The 24,912-nt window shown below is 46.2% G+C and overlaps 1 protein-coding gene across 3 annotated transcripts in view; it reads left to right on the top strand.

Annotated features, from left to right (window-relative positions):
- The window catches only part of TBC1D9B (TBC1 domain family member 9B), a 104,864-nt gene that overhangs the window by 52,373 nt on the left and 27,579 nt on the right, over positions 1-24,912 (top strand). For all 3 annotated transcript variants that reach the window (XM_068278401.1, XM_068278400.1, XM_068278399.1), the window contains exons 5-10: positions 3,703-3,961; positions 13,843-14,050; positions 20,428-20,658; positions 22,810-22,953; positions 23,294-23,444; positions 24,164-24,378. In XM_068278401.1, coding sequence (XP_068134502.1) covers positions 3,703-3,961; positions 13,843-14,050; positions 20,428-20,658; positions 22,810-22,953; positions 23,294-23,444; positions 24,164-24,378 — 1,208 coding nt within the window. The remainder of the gene's footprint in view (positions 1-3,702; positions 3,962-13,842; positions 14,051-20,427; positions 20,659-22,809; positions 22,954-23,293; positions 23,445-24,163; positions 24,379-24,912) is intronic.

The raw sequence follows: 24,912 nt of genomic DNA, 5'->3' as shown, positions 1-24,912 counted from the left end.
ACCGCTGTATTCATTCTTACTGGGGAAGGAGGGTGAAGCCTGACCGTTGTATTCATTCTTACTGGGGAAGGAGGGTGAAGCCTGACCGCTGTACTCATTCTTACTGGGGAAGGAGGGTGAAGCCTGACCGCTGTACTCATTCTTACTGGGGAAGGGAGGTGAGGCCTGACCGCTGTATGCATTGTTACTGGGGAAGGGAGGTGAGGCCTGACCACTGTATGCATTCTTACTGGGGAAGGAGGGTGAGGCCTGACCGCTGTATTTATTCTTACTGGGGAAGGAAGGTGAGGCCTGACCGCTGTATTTATTCTTACTGGGGAAGGAAGGTGAGGCCTGACCGCTGTATTCATTCTTACTGGGGAAGTAAGGTGAGGCCTGACTGCTGTATTCATTCTTACTGGGGAAGGGAGGTGAGGCCTGACCGCTGTATTCATTCTTACTGGGGAAGGGAGGTGAGGCCTGACCGCTGTATTCATTCTTACTGGGGAAGGAAGGTGAGGCCTGACCGCTGTATTCATTCTTACTGGGAAAGGAAGGTGAGGCCTGACCGTTGTATTCATTCTTACTGGGGAAGGAAGGTGAGGCCTGACCGCTGTATTCATTCTTACTGGAGAAGGAGGGTGAGGCCTGACTGATGTATTAATTCTTACTGGGGAAGGAAGGTGAGGCCTGACCACTGTATTCATTCTTACTGGGGAAGGAAGGTGAGGCCTGACCGCTGTATTCATTCTTACTGGGGAAGGAAGGTGAGGCCTGACCGCTGTATTCATTCTTACTGAGGAAGGGAGGTGAGGCCTGACCACTGTATTCATTCTTACTGGGGAAGGAGGGTGAGGCCTGACCGCAGTATTCATTCTTACTGGGGAAGGAAAGGTGAGGCCTGACCACTGTATTCATTCTTACTGGAGAAGGAGGGTGAGGCCTGACTGATGTATTCATTCTTACTGGAGAAGGAGGGTGAGGCCTGACCGCTGTATTCATTCTAACTGGGGAAGGAGGGTGAGGCCTGACCACTGTATTCATTCTTACTGGGGAAAGAAGGTGAGGCCTGACCGCTGTATTCATTCTTACTGAGGAGGGAAGGTGAGCCCTGACCGCTGTATTTCTTCTTACTGGGGAAGGAAGGTGAGGCCTGACCGCTGTATTCATTATTACTGGGGATGGAGCGTGAGGCCTGACCGCTGTACTCATTCTTACTGGGGAAGGAAGGTGAGGCCTGACCGCTGTATTTCTTCTTACTGGGGAAGGAAGGTGAGGCCTGACCGCTGTATTTCTTCTTACTGGGGAAGGAAGGTGAGGCCTGACCGCTGTAGTCATTCTTACTGGGGAAGGAGGGTGAAGCCTGACCGCTGTATTCATTCTTACTGGGGAAGGAGGGTGAAGCCTGACCGCTGTACTCATTCTTACTGGGGAAGGAGGGTGAAGCCTGACCGCTGTACTCATTCTTACTGGGGAAGGAGGGTGAGGCCTGACCGCTGTATTCATTCTTACTGGGGAAGGAAGGTGAGGCTTGACCACTGTATTCATTATTACTGAGGAAGGAGGGTGAGGCCTGACCGCTGTATTTATTCTTACTGGTGAAGGAGGGTGAGGCCTGACCACTGTATTTATTCTTACTGGGGAAGGAGGGTGAAGCCTGACCGCTGTATTTATTTGCAGATATAAATTACTACTACTACTTGCTTTGTGGCGCTGTGTACAGTTAACACGCCGTACGTCCGTTCTGTCAGCTGGTCAGTGTGGGGGGGGGGGGGGGGGGGAGGGGAGGGTTGTTCCAAAGCCCGCTACAGTAAAGCAGAGATCAGAAAATAGAAAGATTTGATACATCCCCGGGGCTTCCTCCAGCCCTATAAACATCCCCTTGCCGTCCTCCCGCCGTTTAGCCGCAATCACTCCCAGTAACTGGCTCAGTCGCGTCAGTCCGGGTCTACTCTGCATGTGTGGGAGGTCCGACTAGACCCGACTGAGCCAGTTACCGGGAGTGATTGCGGCTGAACGGCAGACCGCGATAGAACCGCAAGGGACTCGCCCATGCTTAGCCACGAGCTGGAGGAAGCCCCGGGTAAGTATTGATTCTTTGTACTTTCTGATCTCTGGTACACTTTAAGGTCTGATAGCCTGACACACTGCAGTGGTTTGTTCTGGTGAGCTCTGCCTATTTAGTAAGGAGTCCTTGGTCTAGACTCCCTAACACTGCTACTGCCTATAGAGCGCCCCCTAGTGGATGCAGCTCAAGAGCTTTGTGTCTGACGGGAGAAGTGCGATATAAATGTTATATGTCTTGTCTTATGGTCAGGAGTATCTTATGGTCCAAAAAATATGGTATATTGAAAGAACAAGCGACACCCATGCAAACCTACGAATAAAAAAACACACATATGTAGATAAATACTACTTCTACTTACATAACACATGTATTGCACTGTCCACGTTATAATTCCTGTGAATATTATAAAGGAAAAACAGAGATTCCTATTCTAAGCAGTTTCATCTTTGTTACCTTTGACCTCCTGACGTAATTTCCTCCCTCAATCTTTTTTTTTTTTTCCTCCTCTTGCTAATTGTGTATTCGTTACCCGCTCTCCTCCCAGTGTCTTCAGACACTCCCACTGAGGTCTATACTAGGAAGTGTCTTATGTCATTAGAAGGAGGAGAACATAAAGGGAAGAGGAGGAATATATTATAGATAAAAAGAACCCCCAGCATGCAGCTCTTTGGCAATGGCAATTAAAGGGCCAGTGCTCTTAAGGTATGTGAAAACTCCAAATCCTAACAGCAGAAAAAGTTTTGAATACAGGATTAGCATCTTTATCACTTAATACACTCAGACCAGTTGCTGCTGAAATTTGATTTTTATGGTGACAATACCGCTTTAAAGAAGTGTTGGGGGTGCGCAGTATTCTGTTACTTTCATGTCTCCTACAAGCATATTGTGCCTCCATGGTCTTCCCACACTGTCTGTCCACAGTGAGCCTGTAGAGTGTAGGCCGCTGTGCTTTGGGGTCCTCTCCCTGTAACACTGCGGTACTGAGCATGTGGAGAACGCAAGCTACACTAATCTTTACCAGAAGGGTTTAGTCCCCTGAGGAACCGTGAAAGCCCTGCTGAAACTGGTTGCATAGGAGCCTAATATAATAATATGAAATGATGAAATGTACACACACTACACCCATGACATAAAATTATGCCTCCACGTAAGGAAAAAAAGGTCCTTGATAAAAAAAAAAAGTGGAGTATGAGCAAAATTGGGCTCGGCCGCCCACACATGACATGGCAGCACCTGGGGACAATAATGGAACATTTACAGATAGCAGACTGCTATTCAGCTTAAATGACAGCTGAAGTGAGAAGTACGGTATATGGAGGCTGCCATGTTTATTTCCTTTTAAACAATACCAGTTGCCTGGCAGCCCTGCTGATGTATTTGGCTGCAGTAGTGCCTGAATCACACCAGAAACATGATGTTTATGCACGTATTAGAGGCAGAGGATCAGCAGGACTGCCAGGCAACTGGTATTGCTTAAAAGAAAAAAAATATAGCCTCCATATACCTCTCACTTCAGTTGTCCTTTAAATTGTGTAGTTAGGGAGGTAGAATTGGAGCAAAATGTCTTTAGAAAAAAATAGTAATAAAAAAGTATGTTTTTAAAGAATTTTAAGATTGCAGTTATGTTTTAATTGTCCCCTTCCTTGTGATTTTAGTAACTCTGGTCATCCAGTGGCTTGACGTGACTCAGCTGGAGAAGAATGCAACGCTGCTTTTCCCAGAATGCATCAAGGTCAACACCAGGGACAGCGAGTACTTCTTCTCCATGTTCCTCAACATCAGCGAGACCTTCAAGCTGATGGAACAGCTGGCCAACATCGCTATGAGACAACTCCTGGACAACGAGGGCTTTCTGGAGGACCGAAACCTACCCAAGCCCACACGGCCCCTCAAAAACATCTCTGCACTCAAAAGGTAGGGGGAGCCCTAAGAATATATGTCTATAGTAATGCAGAAAGGTCTACCTGCCCAAACGTGTAACTATAGACATTATCGGGTGTGCTGGAACTGTTCTCTTCCTGCTTCTTCCTCAAGAGTCCTGGGTCTCCCCAAGAAAGGTGGGACAAAGTGGATTTATTTAATTTGGAAAAAAGACGGCTAAGGGGTAACGTGGATATTAGGATGTTAGAGGGCAATACAAAAGCTTAGCAGATGAGCTTTTTGTACCTAGGCTTGTACAAATGACAAGGGGACTAGTGATGGGCGTGGCTAGGAGAAGTCATGGAGAAGCATGTGATCAGTCTGGTCAGGTGATAGATATGTAAGTCTCTGATTAGTGATGGTCGTGTCTAGGAGAAGTCCGGGAGAAGCATGTGATCAGTGTGGTCAGGTGATAGATATGCAAGTCTCTGATTAGTGATGGTCGTGTCAGTCTCTGATTAGTGATGGTCATGTCTAGGAGCAGTCGTGGAGAAGCATGTGATCAGTCTGGACATGTGATAGATATGTAAGTCTCTGATTAGTGATGGTCGTGTCTAGGAGAAGACATGGAGAAGCATGTGATCAGTCTGGTCAGGTGATAGATATGTAAGTCTCTGATTAGTGATGGTCGTGTCTAGGAGAAGTCATGGGGAAGCATGTGATCAGTGTGGTCAGGTGATAGATATGTAAGTCTCTGATTAGTGATGGTCGTGTCTAGGAGAAGTCGTGGAGAAGCATGTGATCAGTCTGGTCAGGTGATAGATATGTAAGTCTCTGATTAGTGATGGTCCTGTCTAGGAGAAGTCATGGAGAAGCATGTGATCAGTGTGGTCAGGTGATAGATATTTAAGTCTCTGATTAGTGATGGTCGGGTCTAGGAGAAGTCTTGGAGAAGCATGTGATCAGTCTGGTCAGGTGATAGACATGTAAGTCTCTGATTAGTGATGGTCGTGTCTAGGAGAAGTCATGGAGAAGCATGTGATCAGTCTGGTCAGGTGATAGATATGTAAGTCTCTGATTAGTGATGGTCGTGTCTAGAAGTCATGGGGAAGCATGTGATCAGTGTGGTCAGGTGATAGATATGTAAGTCTCTGATTAGTGATGGTCGTGTCTAGGAGAAGTCGTGGAGAAGCATGTGATCAGTCTGGTCAGGTGATAGATATGTAAGTCTCTGATTAGTGATGGTCGTGTCTAGAAGTCATGGGGAAGCATGTGATCAGTCTGGTCAGGTGATAGATATGTAAGTCTCTGATTAGTGATGGTCGTGTCTAGGAGAAGTCATGGGGAAGCATGTGATCAGTGTGGTCAGGTGATGGATATGTAAGTCTCTGATTAGTGATGGTCGTGTCTAGGAGAAGTCATGGGGAAGCATGTGATCAGTGTGGTCAGGTGATGGATATGTAAGTCTCTGATTAGTGATGGTCGTGTCTAGGAGAAGTCATGGGGAAGCATGTGATCAGTGTGGTCAGGTGACAGATATGTAAGTCTCTGATTAGTGATGGTCGTGTCTAGGAGAAGTCATGGAGAAGCATGTGATCAGTGTGGTCAGGTGATGGATATGTAAGTCTCTGATTAGTGATGGTCGTGTCTAGGAGAAGTCATGGGGAAGCATGTGATCAGTGTGGTCAGGTGACAGATATGTAAGTCTCTGATTAGTGATGGTCGTGTCTAGGAGAAGTCGTGGAGAAGCATGTGATCAGTCTGGTCAGGTGATAGATATGTAAGTCTCTGATTAGTGATGGTCGTGTCTAGGAGAAGTCATGGAGAAGCATGTGACCAGTGTGGTCAGGTGATAGATATGTAAGTCTCTGATTAGTGATGGTTGTGTCTAGGAGAAGTCGTGGAGAAGCATGTGATCAGTCTGGACATGTGATCAGTCTGGACATGTGATAGATATGAGTCTCTGACAGCATTTTTGCTGTCTTCCCCTGAATTAATTGGGATATGTGAGGGTGCAGGAGTGAAAGGTAACTAATGCTTTGCTTACTTATTTATTTTACTATAATACTAGTTGGGCTTGATGGACTGATGTATTTTTTTTTTTTCAGTCAAACTAAGTATGTAACATCTGCTAGCTGAAAACCTGATCTGCACTTACAGGGTTCCTGGGGTCATTTTGTGTAACCAGGAACTGAGTACACACGGATCCTGTTTCCGGAGGGTGGAGATGTGGACGTCACAGAGAAGCTGGCTTGTGATGAGTTAAAGGAGAACTGTAGTGAGAGATATATGGACTCTGCCATATTGATTACCTTTTAAGCATCGCCAGTTACCTGGCAGCCCTGCTGAGCTATCTGCCTGCAGAATAACACCAGGAACAAGCATGGGGCTAATCTTGTCAGATCTGACATTAATGTCAGAAACATCTGATCTGCTGCATGCTTGTTCAGGGGCTATGGCTAATAGTATTAGAGGCAGAGGATCAGCAGGATAGCCAGGCAACTGATATTGCCTAAAAGGAAATCCATATGGCAGCCTCTAGATACCTTTCACTACAGGTCTCCTTTAAAGAATGTTTTCTTTGACGAGTCTGCCGTGCTGATTTTCTGGCTGAAAGGCAGAGACAGTGGCTGACCTTTCCAGATCTGTCAGCTCTGTATACACAGCAGCCCTCAGGCACAATCCTTAGTGAACAGTCTGCTTTGTTCTGTGAGATACTTTTAAAGTGGACCTGAACTCAGAACTCCTCTCTGCTGTAAAAGATCAGCAACAGCATAATAACCTTTATACAAAAAACATGTATTTGTTACAGCTGACACAAGTCCTGCAATACATCTGCAGTGTGACTAGTTCCTGCTTTCATGGAAGCAGACATGGTTAACATCCTGTGTTTACAAATTAGCTGCTCTGACATGGCAGTCAGCTGACAGCTGAGGGATCGAATTACACTGGTGATTAGTCACAGATGAGGGGGAAGTAGACAGGCTAAACTCTCTAAATACATACAGGGTGCATTTCTCTATGCTTTCCATCTGTCCTGCGCAAGAGTTCAGGTTCATAGCTTTCTGAGACTAAGGGCTTGATTCAGTAAACGGTGCTAACCTACTTAGCACGCCTAAAGACTTTAGGCGTGCTAACCAGGGTGCTAAGTAGGTTAGCACTGTTTCTAAAATCACATCGCGCGCAAAGTCCCGCGCGCAAATCTTTGCTCCCGTTAAGTCCGGTGCGCGCATGTCTTTGCGCGCGATCTGAGTTTAACACGCCCAAACTGAGTTTTGGCGTGATAATGGCCTTTTCAGAAGTGTGCGAACAGTTAGCACTGCTTACTGAATCGAGCCCTAAAGCTCACACAGTAGACATTTCACAGCAATGGCGACCGGTCTGGGTTGCCTCTGCCAAGGATCGAGTGTGTGTGTTCTGTCTGGCAGATCGAATTGACTGAGTGCGGGCTTAGGACATTGTTCTCCTACTCAGTCTGTTCCCACCACATAGCAACAGAGTGCGTTGCTGGCTTGATAGACTAGACAGCAGTAATCAATAAGAAAGTGTTATTGCTGTCTGTATCCCTGAACATTAAAGGAATACTGTAGGGGGGTCGGGGGAAAATGAGTTGAACTTACCCGGGGCTTCTAGTGGCCCCCCCGCAGACATCCTGTGCCCGCGCAGCCACTCACCGATGCTCCAGGCCCCGCCTACGGTTCACTTCTGGAATTTCAGACTTTAAAGTCTGAAAAACCACTGCATCTGCACCCAGTACGGTCTGCGCCTGCGTAGTACGCTCCTGGTGATGTCAGCGGTAGCGAGGATACGGCAACGCAGGCACAGTGGTTTTCAGACTTTAAAGTCTGAAATTCCAGAAGTGAACCAGAGGCGGGGCCGGAGCATTGGGGAGTGGCTGCGCGGGCACAGGATGTCTGCAGGGGACCGTTAGAAGCCCCGGGTAAGTTCAACTCATTTTCCCCCTCCCCCCCTCCCCCCCTACAGTATCCCTTTAAAGTGATCCCGAGGTGAAAATAAGATTATGAAATAAGCAATTGTATTTATCCTCCTAATCCTAAAAAAATACTTTTATCTCTTCCTGCCCTCAGAAATTGTATTCTGTCAGGAAAACTTTAATGGCTGTAATTTGCTTATAAGGGATATTTATGTTTATTTTATTCCCGACGAGGTACCGAAAGACAGAAGCGGGCACTTCCATGCCTAGAAATTAACTTTCAGGCAGCAAAATACAACAAGTAAAACAGCCTGGTTATTAATGTTTTGCACTGTAAATACACGTTTATCTCATGATGTCACATGTCGCCTCGAGTAAACATTAAACTGTACATACTTTACGTCTGTTGTGTATGTGAAGAACAGGAAGTAAGTGAAATTGGCCACATACGGGATTTAGACAGCAATAGAAATTTGACAAAGTTTCTAAACCTTCCCCTGCTTATTCCAAAAAGTTGTACTTTAAAGAGGCCCTGTAGTGACACAGCAGAATGCAGTAAATTATTCACAATAACCACTTTTACTTTAAATAACCTGGTTTCAGAATCAGAAACACTTCCTATATCTATAAATTGCCTTCGGGGACCAGACGTCCCGCTTTAGCTGGGACGCGTCCCGGATTCGGGGTCCTCTGTCCCAGGCTGTGCTATGCCCCGGGAAGCGTCCCGCTTTTAGCCACAGCGACGTACCGGCCTATGGTCACCATCCGATTGCATGAACTGGCTGCGGCATCTAATAGACGCCGCGCCTGTTTATAGCCCGCAGCCCCACTCCAGCATGCATAGTCTTCCGGCAGGCAGAGCAGGGCAACGGGAAGATGGCGTCCGAAGCCCTGTACTGGAGACTATTTGTGTCTGCAGTACAGGGCTTCGGGCGCCATCTTCCCGTAGCCCTACTATTCCATTCAGCGCGGGAGATTGGAGGAGCAAGATCTTTGGGGGGAGCTGCGCGCCAGAGGCCGGCCGGGAGAGGGGACTTCTGTCAGGTGAGTAATTTTTTTTTTTTTTTTTTTTTTGCAGGTGAAATGTTGCCCAAATTGCGTTTGTTTTGTGCTGAAATGTTGCCCAAATTGCGTTTATTTTCTGCTGAAATGTTGCCCAATTTGTTTTCTGCTGAAATGTTACCCACGTTGCGTTTATTTTCTGCTGTCTGGGGTAACTTGCTGCATTTATTATTTAATGGTCATAGTTGGCTATATTTGCTGCTTTGGGGTTATGGTTACGCTCCGCCCATACAATGTCATGGTCACGATTGCCGCTCAGAGACTGTTAGATGGCGAAGCCGCCATCTAATATGCCTCTAATATGCGATCTAAGGCAGCGCTGTACTGGGGACAACCGTGTGACACGGCTGTCCCCCTGGGAGACCTGACAGTGATCGGCTGCCATAGGATGCAGCGTATTGACATCCGATCACGCTGATTGGCTGGAGGGGGGAGAGTATAAATAAATAAGAAGGCAGATTTATTTAAAAATAAATAACATAAATATTTATAAAAAATAAACACTTTTGGGGGGGCTTGGGGTGGTTTAGGTCAGACCCCACCAACAGAGAGCTCTGTTAGTGGGGAGAAAAGGGGGGGGGGGAAGAATCACTTGTGTGCTGAGTTGTGCGGCCCTGCAGCTTGGCCTTAAAGCTGCAGTGGCCATTTTAGTAAAAAAATGTCCTGGTCACTAGGGTGGTTTAACACTGCGGTCCTCAAGTGGTTAACTACAACTTTTTTTTAACCACACGGACGGCAGTGATTGAAATCTATGCCCTGTTTTGATCTCCTAATACCTGCCAGGGGGTAGATTTCACATCACCACCGCCGTGTGTTCCCGCCGATCTTGTACCTGTCTCCTATTTGCAGCTCACTCGCTCTGTCTGTCTCTATGACGGCAGAGCCCTGTGAGCAGATTTCATTGGTTCCTGACCCTGTCTATAAATGCAAGCAACTCCCATTGGCTTAAATTGATCACACGGTCAGGAGCCAATGAAAGCAGCTCCTGACCGACTCACATGACTCTGCCGTCATAGAGACGGCAGAGTGGGTGTCCTAAGTCGACGGGGGTGCAGCATGGACGGCGGTTGCGGCGGGTATGTGCAGCGATTCGTCGGTATCCTGCGGTTTAGGGTACTAGCGGTCTCTAGTACTTAACCTCCTTAGCGCTATGCAGGGCCGGCCCTAGACTTTTTGCCGCCTGAGGCAAATTTTTAAAAAATTGTCACCGCCGCCCCTCCCCCCCCCCCCCTCGGGGGGGGGGGGGGGGCGCCGAGCTGGAGGGGTAGCTGGCAGGACGGGGGTATTGGGCCAGCGGCGGGGTGGGGGGTCGGACCCCCCCTCCCTCGCCTGGGTCCCCCGTCCTCCGCTCCCCTCCAGCCTAAATAGAAGCAGCCGTATGTGTAAGAGGCACGGGCGGGGAGGACACTCACCTCTTCCCAGCGTGCGCTCCACTGACGTCACTTCCTGCAGCGTCCTGCAGGAAGTGATGTCAGTGGAGCGCACGCTGGAGGGAGGAGGAGGTGAGTGTCTCCCCGCCCGTGCCTCTTACACATACGGCTGCTTCTATTTAGGCTGGAGGGGAGCGGAGGAGGACGGGGGACCCAGGCGAGGGAGGGGGGGTCCGACCCCCCTCCCCGCCGCTGGCCCAATACCCCCGTCCTGCCAGCTACCCCTCCAGCTCGGCGGGCCGGCTCCCCGCACCCACGGACGGGCGGGTGCCGCCCCTGGAAATTTGCCGCCTGAGGCAAAAGTTTCACCCCGCCTCATGAGCGGGCCGGCCCTGGCGCTATGCCTGACACTGTGTCGGGCATACCGCTTCCTGGCCCCAGGAGTCCCCCATGTAAAATTAATGTGATCCAATGGCTGAAACCCCTTTAGCTAGCAGTAGGCTAGCTAGTACAAGTCCCAGGAACCCCCCGATCCCCGCCGATTGCCGACGATCCCCCCCCAATAATACATTACCCCCCCTGGATCCAGCGATTGGCGCAGCCTCCCGACACAGCTCCGGTCTCTCTATGGGGAGGATCGGGTTTGCGCATGATGTCGGCGACGTCATGATGTCATGTGCGATCCTCCCCATAGAGCGGCCGGAGCTGTGCCGGGAGGCTACGCGATCGCTGGATCCAGGGGGGGTAATGTATTAACGGGGGGATCGGGGGGTGCCGGGCATTTATAATAGCTGGCCTAGTGCTAGCTAAAGGGGTTTCAGCCATTGGATCTCTGGAGGGGACTGGGGGGCACAAATTGGCAAAACCTCCTAAGTGGCATAACGCTCAGGAGGTTAAGGAGGTAGAGACCGCTGGTACAGAGGAACTGTCACAAAACATCTTAAAATTTAAAACACATACAAATAAGAAGTACATTTCTCCCAGAGTAAAATGAGCCATACATTATTTTTCTTCTATGTTGCTGTCACTTACAGTAGTTAGTAGAAATCTGACAGAATCAGAAAACTTTATTTCGCCAAGCATGACTGGGTCATGCCCGGAATTGTTTTTGGCACAATACATCTGGCTCAGAGAGAAGACATAGGTAGAGGCATAGATAGATAGCAGCGAGCCGTAGAGGCATCGGTTAGCGTGAGTTAGCATTACATTTCAATTCATTCTACTACACATTGCATTGCTCTATACAATTGAATTCCACTATACGTAGTATTGCATTTCCCTATACATCCTTAAAGAGAACCCGAGGTGTGTTTAAAGAATGTTATCTGCACACAGAGGCTGGATCTGCCTATACAGCGCAGCCTCTGTTGCTATCCCAAACCCCACTAAGGTCCCCCTGCACTCTGCAATCCCCCATAAATCACAGCCGTGCTGTGAGGCTGTGTTTACATCTGTAGTGTCAGTCTCCGCTGCTCCCCCGCCTCCTGCATAGCTCCGGTCCCTGCCCCCGTCCCTTCCCTCCAATCAGCAGGGAGGAAAGGGATGCAGGCGGGGACTGGAGTTCTGCAGGAGGCGGGGAGAGCAGCAGACTGACACTATAGAGATAAACACAGCCAGCTCTGACAAGCTGTTTGTCAGCAGCGCGGCTGTGATTTATGAGGGATTGCAGAGTGCAGGGGGACCTTAGGGAGGTTTGGGATAGCAACAGAGGCTGTGCTGTATAGGCAGATCCAGCCTCTGTATGCAGATAATATTCTTCAAACCCACCTCGGATTCTCTTTAAAGAGAACCTGTACTGAGTAAAATTATTTAAAATAAACACTCGAGGTAACTTCAAATGAACATTACATAGTTACCTTGCCATCAGTTCTTCTCAGAAGCTCACCATTTTCTTCTGACAATGATCCCTTCCAGTTCTGACAAGATTTTGTCAGAACTGAAATATATCAGTTGCTCTCAGTTATATATCAGTTGCTGTCAGTTACAGCTGAGAGGAGAACTGATGTGTCCATGTTTCCCTATGGCTCAAGTGGGCGATGTTACAGTTTAACAGTGTGCTGACTAGAAAGCTGTTATGGGGTATAAAGGTTATTTTCAAAATGGAGGACAGAGAATTCCATTGATCACAGTGGCCAAACAGGACACAGGAGAGGAGAAAGAGATTGAGGAGTAGACTACACAGGAGGTAAGTATGATGTGTAAATGTTTATTTAGACTTTTATTTTCATTTCAGGTTTTCTTTAAGCATCACAGTCCCTAGTGTGACACCGAGATGGTCAGTCTGGAGGGTTGGTTGAACGATCCGCCATGGCACTGAGGGCGTTGAGGAGGTTGACCGCCGAGGGGAAGAAGTGACAGGTTTTGGGTTAGTCCATCTCTTCATGGGGCATTCTCAGAATGGCCTTTATTCTTTAAAAAAGACATTCCCTGAAACTGATTAATACAAAGATACTGGCCACCCTCCCTGCTTACTATTTTGGCAGTTGGACGGAGCAACTGCCATTCACTAAATGCTTTTAAAAATAAAGAAAACCCTGAGAACCGACCATGAGAAGATGGGCTAGTACAAAACCTCTCGGTAATGTCAGATTTCCACTACCTACTGTAAGTGACAGCAACATAGGAGAAAGGTAATTTATGGCTCATTTTACTCTGGGAGAAATGTACTTCTTATTTGTATATGTTTTAGATTTTAAGATTGCAGTGAAAATAATGTAATAATAAAAAGTGCTGCATTTTTACAATAATTACGTATAAATGATTTAGTCGATGATTTCCCATTGTAAAATATTACCTCTCCCTGATTTACATTGTGACATTTATCACATGGTGACAATTTTACTGCTGGCAGGTGATGTCAGTGACAGGACATGCTGCTTGCTTTTTTTAGCAGTTGGAAATGGCTGTTAACAGTAAAACAGCTGTTATTTCCCACAATGCAACGAGGTTTGCAGACAGGAAACTGCCAGGAGTACCTCGGTTCTCACAGTTTCCTGTGGGAGGGGTTTCACCACAATATCAGCCATACAGAGCCCCCCTGATGATCTGTTTGTGAAAAGGAATAGATTTCTCATGTAAAAGGAGGTGTCAGCTAATGATTGGGATGAAGTTCAATTCTTGGTTACAGAGTCTCTTTAAAGGGGTTCTTTCGCGAAAAAAGTAGGCAGTTAAAAAATGTGACAGATGACAGGTTTTGGGCCAGTCCATCTTTTTAAGGGGGATTCTCAGGGCTTTCTTTGTTTTCAACAGCATTTCCTGAACAACAGTTGCAAAATCTAACTGACATAATAGTGTGCAAGTGATTAGGGAGGCCGGCTGGTATCTTGCTATTTTGGCAGTTAAACTGCTGTTCAGGAAATGCTGTTGAAAACAAAGAAAGTTCTGAGAATCCCCCTTGAAAAGATGGACTGGCTCAAAACCTGTCATCTGTCACATTTTTTAACTGCCTACTTTTTTCGCGAAAGAACCCCTTTAAGTAGTTAAGCTAATTTCTTAATTTCTTCAGTCTTCCCATCCATTTTCAGTCACATCTGCTTCTTGAGCATCTGATGTCTTTCTTCTCCTCTCAGAGACTTGGACGCCAGAGCGAAGAATGAGCAGTACCGGGCGACCTTCCGGCTGCCCAGAGACGAGAGGCTGGATGGACATACCGACTGCACACTGTGGACGCCGTTTACCAAGATGCACATTCCCGGTCAAATGTTTGTTTCCAATAACTACATCTGCTTCGCCAGCAAGGAGGAGGAAGCTTGTCACCTGATTATACCTCTCCGTGAGGTGAGTGAGGGCTTGTCACCTGATTATACCCCTCCGTGAGGTGAGTGAGGGCCTGTCACCTGATTATACCCCTTCGTGAGGTGAGTGAGGGCTTGTCACCTGATTATACCCCTCCGCGAGGATGGTCATGTCTAGGAGAAGTCATGGAGAAGCATGTGATCAGTCTGGTCAGGTGATAGATATGTAAGCCTCTGATTAGTGATGGTCCTGTCTAGGAGAAGTCATGGAGAAGCATGTGATCAGTCTGGTCAGGTGATAGATATGTAAGTCTCTGATTAGTGATGGTCGTGTCTAGGAGAAGTCATGGAGAAGCATGTGATCAGTCTGGTCAGGTGATAGATATGTATGTCTCTGATTAGTGATGACCGTGTCTAGGAGAAGTCATGGAGAAGCATGTGATCAGTCTGGTCAGGTGATAGATATGTAAGTCTCTGATTAGTGATGGTCGTGTCTAGGAGAAGTCATGGAGAAGCATGTGAAGAGTCTGGTCAGGTGATAGATATGTAAGTCTCTGATTAGTGATGGTTGTGTCTAGGAGAAGTCATGGAGAAGCATGTAAACAGTCTGGTCAGGTGATAGATATGTAAGTCTCTGATTAGTGATGGTCGTGTCTAAGAGAAGTCACAGAGAAGCATGTGATCAGTCTGCTCAGGTGATAGATATGTAAGTCTCTGATTAGTGATGGGTGGGTCTAGGAGAAGTCACAGAGAAGCATGTGATCAGTCTGGTCAGGTGATAGATATGCAAGTCTTTGATTAACAAAATTTGATATGGAGAGCTACCCCTTTAAAGAAAGATTTGTGCATAAAGGACCATCTAGTGAGGTCGTAATTCCAGTCTACACAACCATCCACATGGCTTGATCGCTATCCCAGAAGGGAGGGAATGTTCCCCTGTAGGTCGTGCGTCAACTGTAGGTATGTGGACAGAAGCAAAACCTTTACAAATTTTGATGGCAGCAAAGTGTTTGACATCCGAGCCGATATCAACTGCAATTCGACAAGTCGTTTATGCAATAAAGTGTCCCTGCAATTTAATTTATATAGAAGACAAAGAATCGATTAAGTAAACGAATTGGCGATCATATCGGAAATATCCGGAATGGAGATCTGGACAGCCCTTTGGGCAAGCATTTCATTGATTACCACGAGGGTAGACCTGATGGTCTGACCTTTTAAAGGGATTTTAAAACAACGCGTTACCTTTCGCGGTGGAGATATAGAAAGAGAGCTCTATAAAATTGAACAGACTTGGATTTATCGTCTAGGAACACTTGCTCCAAGGGGCCTGAATACAGATTTAAATCTGGCTTACTTTCTATGACTGGTGATTCATGAGAGAAAAAATCGTTGCCTGAGATGCTTTCCCTACATGCAATTGTGTATATATATATTGGTCAATAGATCTGCACTCACATAAGTATGCTGATTGAAACTATGGAGAGACTTTTTTTTGACATTTCTGCTATTAACCTAATTAAAGAGAATTGTAAGGCAATAATGCGCTCCCAATGTATAGTAGCCCACCACTTCTGTATGTATGAGTGAATACAACAAGTGATTGCAGCCGTGTAGCTGTATGGGTGTGAGCTATGACGTTAAAGAGGAACTCCAGCCTAAACAAACATACTGTCATTAAGGTACATTAGTTATGTTAATTAAAATAGATAGGAAATATAATCTCTTACCCACACGGTTTTAAAAGAACAGGCAAATGTTTGATTTCATGATGGCAGCCATCTTTTTGGTTGAAAGGAGGTGACAGGGAGCATAAGAAACCGTTCCAACTGTCCTGTGTCCTGAGCACCTCTCCCAGTTGCTAGGCAACATGAACAACAACATAGGAAATCCCATTATGCTCTGCTCAGCATCAGGGAAAAAAAGCCCGGGCTTTTTTTCTTTGATGGGTGGAGCTTAGCTAAAAATGCAGCTAAAAATGATGCTTTGGTAAGAAAAACAAAGTTCTGATGCTGTGAAACTGTTAAAGAAACACCAAGCCTTTTCAGTTCTGCTGAGTAGATTTTTAGTCCGGAGGTTCACTTTAAGATACTAAAGAGGAAGAGTTGAGGCAACTGTCACTCAATACCTTGAGAAAGCCCCGTGGGCGGGGCGAAACGCGTCGGTGGGCATGGCTACCGCAGGAGTGCTCGCGCGGTTTCCCCACCATCCACGCTGTCCACACTGATCGGGCCTCTCCACACATGCATGGAATATAGCGCCAGCAACGCTGAAGCTAAAGCTAAGGCTGACGGAGACAAACGTTAGACGCAGAGGTGCAGAAGATTCCACATACCCAGTGCACTGCGGGCAACGGAGGTCCTTGTGAGCTGGTGCTCACCGTCTGAAGTGCGCAAGTATCTAAAGCTGTACAGTCGCAGGATACCACAAGCTTGTGAAAGTTGAAATGTTTCCATATAGTGATCACGTACCCGCAAATGCTCTTGTGTGAACTTCCCCAACGCAGTAATTAAGCCTCTATCCGTGGAACAGTATGACAACACAGCGCAGCAGGAAATCGCTATCATAGTCGAGATAGCCCATATGACAAGATCACATAGTGTGTGCGGTGTATAGGTGGTGGGTGAGGACCATATAGATCCCAGTGTGTGGAGTGTTTTATGCATAGGCTGCGGCTGGGCGATTACACTCTGCTGATAACTGGATCTGGTCCCTCATGGTTAAATAGCGCGCTTATCCTGGCCAGGTATTGTTTTTAAACTTGCAGGATTTTAACTATGTCGTGTAAATTACATGTAGCTAAGGCTGTTATTAAAACTATTTTGTATGTGCAGTGAGACAGCGTTTTGTTACAAAAGATACAAGTCTTTGATTAGTGATGGTCGTGTCTAAGAGAAGTCATGGAGAAGCATGTGCTCAGTCTGGTCAGGTGATAGATATGTAAGTCTCTGATTAGTGATGGTCATGTCTAGGAGAACTCATGGAGAAGCATGTGATCAGTCTGGTCAGGTGATAGATATGTAAGTCTCTGATTAGTGATGGTCGTGTCTAGGAGAAGTCATGGAGAAGCATGTGATCAGTGTGTTCAGGTGATAGATATGTATGTCTCTGATTAGTGATGGTCCTGTCTAGGAGAAGTCATGGAGAAGCATGTGATCATTCTGGTCAGGTGATAGATATGTAAGTCTCTGATTAGTGATGGTCCTGTCTAGGAGAAGTCATGGAGAAGCATGTGATCATTCTGGTCAGGTGATAGATATGTAAGTCTCTGATTAGTGATGGCCGTGTCTAGGAGAAGTCATGGAGAAGCATGTGATCATTCTGGTCAGGTGATAGATATGTAAGTCTCTGATTAGTGATGGTCCTGTCTAGGAGAAGTCATGGAGAAGCATGTGATCATTCTGGTCAGGTGATAGATATGTAAGTCTCTGATTAGTGATGGCCGTGTCTAGGAGAACTCATGGAGAAGCATGTGATCATTCTGGTCAGGTGATAGACATGTAAGTCTCTGATTAGTGATGGTCGTGTCTAGGAGAAGTCATGGAGAAGCATGTGATCAGTCTGGTCAGGTGATAGATATGTAACACTCTGATTAGTGATGGCCGTGTCAAGGAGAACTCATTGGGAAGCACGTGATTAGGTGATATGGATGTCTCTGATTTGCTAGTTGTGGCCATGTGCTAAAGCAGAATGTGATCACAGCAAATCAGAACTTTATCAGATGATCAAACAAATCACATGCTTCTCCATGACTTCTCCTAGACATGACCATCACCAATCAGAGACTTGCATATCTATCACCTGACCAAACTGATCACATGCTTCTCCATGACTTCTCCTAGACAGGACCATCACTAATCAGAGACTTACATATCGATCACCTGACCAGACTGATCACATGCTTCTCCATGACTTCTCCTAGACACGACTATCACTAATCAGAGACTTACATATCTATCACCTGACCACACTGACCACATGCTTCTCCATGACTTCTAGACACACCCATCACTAATCAGAGACTTACATATCTATCACCTGACCACACTGGTCACATGCTTCTCCATGACTTCTCCTAGACACGCCCATCACTAATCAGAGACTTACATATCTATCACCTGACCACACTGGTCACATGCTACTCCATGACTTCTCCTAGACTTGACCATCACTAATCAGAGACTTCAGAAATTCTGATCGGAAGAAAAATCGTTCACTACACCATCAACAAACCAATCTTTGCTTCCTATCTATCACAACCAATCAAGAAAATCCAATTTTTGGTTTGACAAAAATCCAGTCGGATGATTTTTTTTTTTTTCATAATCGTTCATAATTGATTGTTTCCATCAACTGAGATTATTTTCAACCAATCCGATCAGAACTTCTGATCGCTCGAACGATTTTTCGCTAGAAATTGGACAGTTAGTGGCCACCTTTAGACAGATATCACACTTATTATTGCTAAAAACGGAACATTCATTTTTTGTTCAAATTAAAAAAGTATTTTGTATGGAAATTATCACGTGTTTTGTTACCTCAGCTAATGGAAGTCGATGGAAATTTGCATGCGATGTGTGATTTTATGCTGCAAGATGTGCATACAAAAGTGTAAATGCAATTTGTGAATTTTATCAGAAGTGCGATTCTCCATTGACTTTCAATGGATGTGTGACAAATGCGTATTCGCACATTTGCATGCAAATTTAAATAAAGTGTTTTCACGTAATGGATAGAGAGGGAGGATGCAGGAAAACGCACATTACAGACATATTCCTCGCACTGATCGCCTTTTATCCGGTGCGGCGACGCCTTCATTTCTACGTTTCACGTCCTACCTTAAAGCCCAGCATTTTTTATGGTTTGGCTCGTCAGAAATTTGCAGCCTGTGACTTATTATTTCATAGCAATAAATGCCCCGCCCCTTCCTGTCTGTAGTCAGCTGATCATGTGACGCCTCTCAGACTTCCAGCTGTCAGCAAGTTTTCCTCACAGAATTTGCTGCCAAGTTTTTCTCAATGTGCCAGGGAAATGTATTTCTTTTTATGCTATGAGACCTATTTATGTAGCGGCACTAAATTGCTGTTTTATACTTTTCCCCACATCCTGGCTTATTGTAGCCTGGTTATAAAATGTCTTTTTGCTATAACATAGAATTGTGCAGAGATGTTTCCTTTGCAGGATTCGTGAAGTGAGTGATTTTACTTCCGATTGCTCGAACGATATTTCACTAGAAATTGGATCATTAGTGGCCACCTTTAGATGTATATAATTTTGAACTGGGTGATCCAATCCATCATGCATGTAATCTGCTCTGTGAACTAGTAAAGGGGTCTCCAGGTATGTTTCACCTCCTTTACCCAGACTATTCTGACAAGGGAATTTAAAGGGAACCGGAAGTGAGAGGGGGATATGGAGGCTGCTATCTTTATTTCCCATTAAAAAGTGCTCATTGCCTGGCAGCCCTGCTGATCCTCCGCCTCTAATGCTTTTAGCCACAGCCCCTGAACAAGCATGCAGCAGTTCAGGTGCTCTGACATAAGTGTGGCTGGATTAGCTGCATGCACCCTGGTTTCCTCCCACATCCCAAAAACATACAGATAAGTTAATTGCCCCCCTCCCACAAATTGGCTCTAGACTACGATACATACATAGACCTAAGACTATGATAGGGATTAGACTGTGAGCCCCTCTGAGGGACAGTTAGTGACAAGTAGTGTTGGGCCGAACAGTTCGCCTGGCGAACCTCTCTGGGCCTCTTACTACTTCCGGGTCGCAATGACCCGGAGTAGTACGCCTGCGCTGCCCGGCGGAGCGCGTCCTAGATCGCGCTCCTGTTGCCGGGCGCTCTCTGCGCATGAGCGTGACGTCACTCAGGACGTCACGCACATGCGCAGAGAGTGCCCGGCAACGGGAGCGCGATCTAGGACGCGCTCCGCCGGGCAGCGCAGGCGTACTACTCCGGGTCATTGCGACCCGGAAGTAGTAAGAGGCCCATGAATTTAGAGATGTTCGCCACATCTCTAGTGACAAGACTATATATTCTGTACAGCGCTGTCAAAATTGTCGGCACTATATAAATAAATACTAAATAATAATAAAATAATCCTTATTCATGCCTATGAAAATGTTAAAATACCACACGGTGTGTTATATAGTAGACCCTATACCAGGCATGGGCAAACTTGGCCCTCCAGCTGTTAAGGAACTACAAGTCCCACAATGCATTTCAGGAGTCTGACAGCCACAGTCATGACTCCTAAAGGCAAATGCATTGTGGGACTTGTAGTTCCGTAACAGCTGGAAGGCCGAGTTTGCTTATGCCTGCCCTATATTGTATGCAATGACATATGCTGCCTGCATAGATGCGGATCAGGCAACGAGTCTGCTTTCTAAGGTTGCTTCTTGTGTCCCCATTAGGTGACCATCGTGGAGAAGGCCGATAGTTCCAGCGTGTTGCCGAGCCCTCTGTCCATCAGCACCAAAGGGAAGATGACTTTCCTATTTGCCAATTTGAAAGACAGGAACTTCCTGGTGCAGCGCATCTCTGATTTCCTCCAGAAGACCTCGCTGCAGAGAGCCGGAGGGGACAACGGCGGGGAGCAGAAGGGCGCCGCGCGGAAAGGCAGCAAAGGCAACAACACCTATGAGGTGCAGAGGTTTCTGTTACTTTTGTACAATGACTTAATAAATCTCTAATGAAAAGAGTAGGATGTGCGTTTGCAGCTTCAATAGAATTATCTCGTGTGAGCTTTTGACCTCAGCAGAACTTGTGCTGTAAATTCTTGGAATGCTCTGATCTCTCTCTCTGCTAGCAGAAAATACAGAAACTGAAAGCAGAAGTCCTCTGCTATTGTCTCACACTGCCCCCTAGTGACAAGTGGCTATAAATACACATTACAGCAGTACTAATTAGAAGCAGGGAAATGTAACAAAGAAGGAATAAAATTAAGTGCTAAAATAAATTGGCCTGGAGCATTTGAAGCCTATAAATAAATTGCCTGGTAAAGTGTTGAAGTCATGTCATCTAAAATTACTTAAAATATTTTTTTATGTTATCTTCACGTTTTAAAATGTAAGACACAATCTATAACAGATGCACAAGCCGTTGCCAAGATGTCTGTGGGTACTGGTGGTGTATTTGTTTAGGGGCTGAGACACTTTATAAAGAGAACCTGAACTGAAAATTAAAAGTTAAAATTAACATACACAAGTCATACTTACCTCCTGTGTAGTCTAATCGTCAATCTCTTTCTCCTCTACTGCGTCCCATTTGTCCACTGTATTCAATAGAATTCTCCGTCCTACATTTTGAAAATGGCCATTACCCCATAACAGCTTCCTGATCAGCACACCAGTAAACTGTTATATCGCCCACTTGAGCCATAGGGAAACATGGACATTACCTTGCACATTCATTTATAACTGACAGCTGCTTATATGTAACTGACATCAACTGGTATGTTTTAGTTCTGACAAAATCTTATCAGGACTGGAAAGGATCACTGTAAGAAGAAAATGGTGAGCTTCTGAGAGGAACAGATGGTGAGGTTAGTATGTAATATTCATTTGCAGCTACGTCATGTGTTTGTTTTAAATAATTGCACTCAGTTCAGGTTCCCTTTAAGCTCAGAACAGGAAGTGGAGTCTAATGTTAAAAACAGGATCCGCTTCCACTTGTTACCAAACGAATCCTTTTGCTGCCTTGTGGTAAACAAAACTTCCCCGAGTCCAAACTTGCTGCATTTTTCTGGAACGGTCAGAGAAAATGTACGCAATGAAAGCCTATGAGAACAGACAGCGTACGTTTGCACGAGGCTGGTCGCTGTGTCTTCTTCGTTCGCTGCCGTCACGCAATACACACGTGTTCATTGTTTGCGATGGCGGCCGACTCCTCTGCTCAGTCTCAGGACACAGATCTATGCTGGGCAGAAGTATGGGGATCCCCAGATGGTTACAAAAGAGCAATGGGAAGCCTCCAAAAGAGCAATGGGAAGCCATGATCAAATGAGTATTCTCATTGGATCATGGCGGACCAATTAAAATTGTCCCTGTTGCTATGGAGAATTGGTCATTTGTCCCCTATGGGGAACAATGTGCTCCTGCCGGCTTCTGACAGCGTTTGAGGGACGGAGCGAAGCAGTCACTAGTGGCAGAACTTAAAGGACACGTGAGCAGAAATCGCGATCAAAGCAGGCGGCGAAGCGGACGGAGCACATGGCTGCAAGCGGAGGCAAAATGGACGAACCGTGCCTGGTTTGCCCAAATGGGAACCGGTCCTAAACGTCTATCATGTCAGTTCTTCAAGGCGAAGCTTCAGACTCTCCCATTTTGGTGTTCCCAGTAACCGGAACAGAACTGTGATGTACGCATCAGTTGCAGAGCAACATGTTCCATCCATAAAATAGGATTAGTTCCTTCTGCTGACTAAACTGCACCATCATTGTTCTTGGCACCGCTTTCTCTGTTCTGCCGTCTTCTCTGGAACATCGTGAACCACAACTATAATCTATGCTTACATTTACTTTGTTATAATTCCTAGTGAGGGGCCTTGTGCTGTGAGCTGCTAAGAAACTAATAAGAGGTTCCTGAGACCTTCCATCTCCTGCCTGCAGCTATGCCTCCTCCGGGGAGCCACCAGCAGACCCTTCAGTGCAGATCATTTCTGTCCTGGGTTATGGCAGGAAGACCTTGCTAGAGGCAAAGCTGAAGTTTTAGGAAGGTTCTGAACTTTTTACACAAACACCCAATTGCCACCTCTCCACTTTTAACACATTATTTTATACCCTTTTCTCTTACTAGACCACAAAACTTACTTCCGATAGCCCAACTGATGATGGTTCCACCATTCCTCAGAGACCGAGCTGTGGAGATGCTCCCACTGCTTCCCATGGACTCCTCAAACTCTTCCCGAGGGAACAAACAGAAGACCAGGGGCCAAAATGGGTAAGTGATGCCTCTGACAACTGTAGCCTATTAGTCACTTCATTCCTATGGGCTTTAATTCTCTGTGTGATCAAATCATTGTTTAGGATTTTAGAGGTGTGTTAATGTATAACTGCACATCTGGATTTGTAGTTGGCCTAGGCAACCTGTTTATCAGTTTCCCTCTCTACCTGCTGTGGAGGAAAGGTCCACTTTAGTAGCTTGGAGGAAAGGTTCATCTTAGTGGCTCAGAGGAACGGTCCATTTTAGACTGGTGTGTGTAATTGGAGGAAAGGAAGAGTTCCCTTGCCACAGAAATGATCTGAATGCCATAAACAGCAAATGTCTGTTGTTTCTGCAGGCAAAGGAGAAGATGAAGGAGGAGTCTTGGAATATTCACTTCTTTGAGTACGGACGTGGGATGTGCATGTACCGAACATCGAAGACTCGGGAGCTGGTGTTAAAGGGCATCCCTGAGGGTCTGCGAGGGGAACTCTGGCTCTTATTTTCAGGTAAGCCGTATTTATCAGCCCATAAAACGGCAAGCCTTCGCAGCTCTCACCTGGATTTAAACTGCATATTGAAGATTCAGGAAAGTTAGAAAATGTGTTTTTGTGCTGCAACAGTCTCATTCAAAAACCCCACAGAAATAACTTTTTCTGATAAGGTAGCTTATATTGATGGTTCCTGTGGTTGTAACAGCCCCAGGTTCATCTAAAAGAGAAAATGGGACCAGGAGCCCAATGGTGCAGAATCGTGGTAGATTCAGAAAAGCACAATGCTAAGGATGTATAGACTCACAAAGGTGGGATGCAAAATCTTGCAACCACCGTCGGACCAGGCAGGAAATTCCCTGCTCGGTTTTCCAGGTCTGTGACAGGAACTGGGTAGTCGCATCGTTCTTTAGGACAAACTAAAAAACGACCACTAAACAGGTATGACAAGACACTACAACAGGGGTGGAGCCACCCAATGCATAAAAGATAGGCTAATAAGCTGTTGAACTTATAAACAGCAAGGTAATCTTACCTCTCTTGAAGAATTTGCACCAGTTTATTGAACAAAAAAAAGGTATTTTATTTGAGCACATTAAATTGGCAATGCGTTTCACGGGTGCTTGCCTGCTTCCTCAGGTCAGTGAAAAAAACTGTGTTTAACTTACTTCTGTCCCAAAATGTGCCCTTTGAAATGATTATAAACGATTTACAAAATCCTGTATTTGTTTTCCCAGGGGCATCAAATGAGATGGCGACTCATCCTGGTTACTACGCCGACCTCGTAGAGAAGTCCACGGGAAAATGCAACCTCGCCACAGACGAGATCGAGCGCGACCTCCACCGCTCCATGCCGGAGCATCCTGCCTTCCAGAACGAGCTGGGCATAGCCGCGCTCCGACGGGTACTCACTGCCTACGCCTTCCGCAACCCCAACATCGGCTACTGCCAGGTAACGTGCCAACTATCAACCACTATGTAAAGAATATCATTCAAGTAGATCTCCAGCATGTCTGTATCTGTATTGCTGTAAGAAAACAAAGTGGGCAAAACAAAATCCAACAATGTTCATATACTGGTGGAGACCTTCTGCTGTAGAGCTAAACTCTTTTCCGATGCTGATAGCGATTTTCGGTTGAAAAAGAACCCTTAAAGTGTACTAGAGATATAAAATAATAAAGATTTAATAAATACCCAGGGCTTCCTCCACCCCCATAAGCACATCTGAGACCCCCACCGTCCTTCCGCGGTCTGCAGTTCAGCCGCGATCAGCCCTGGTAACTGGTTCAGTTGCGTCAGTCGGGGTCTTCTACGCATGCCCGCAAGGTTCCCACATGTGCAGAAGACTCCGACTGACGCAACTGCGACAGTTACCAGGGCTGATCGTGGTTGCATGGCCGACTGCGGGAGGACAGCGAGGGACACTGACGTGCTTATGGGACTGGAGGAAGCCACGGTAAGGATCAAATCTTTATTATTTTAGGTC

The sequence above is a fragment of the Hyperolius riggenbachi genome, chromosome 3, assembly GCF_040937935.1.
Source record: "Hyperolius riggenbachi isolate aHypRig1 chromosome 3, aHypRig1.pri, whole genome shotgun sequence".
Lineage (NCBI taxonomy): Eukaryota > Metazoa > Chordata > Amphibia > Anura > Hyperoliidae > Hyperolius > Hyperolius riggenbachi.
Note: the sequence above shows the minus strand (reverse complement) of the source record. Positions and strands in the feature narration are given on the sequence as shown.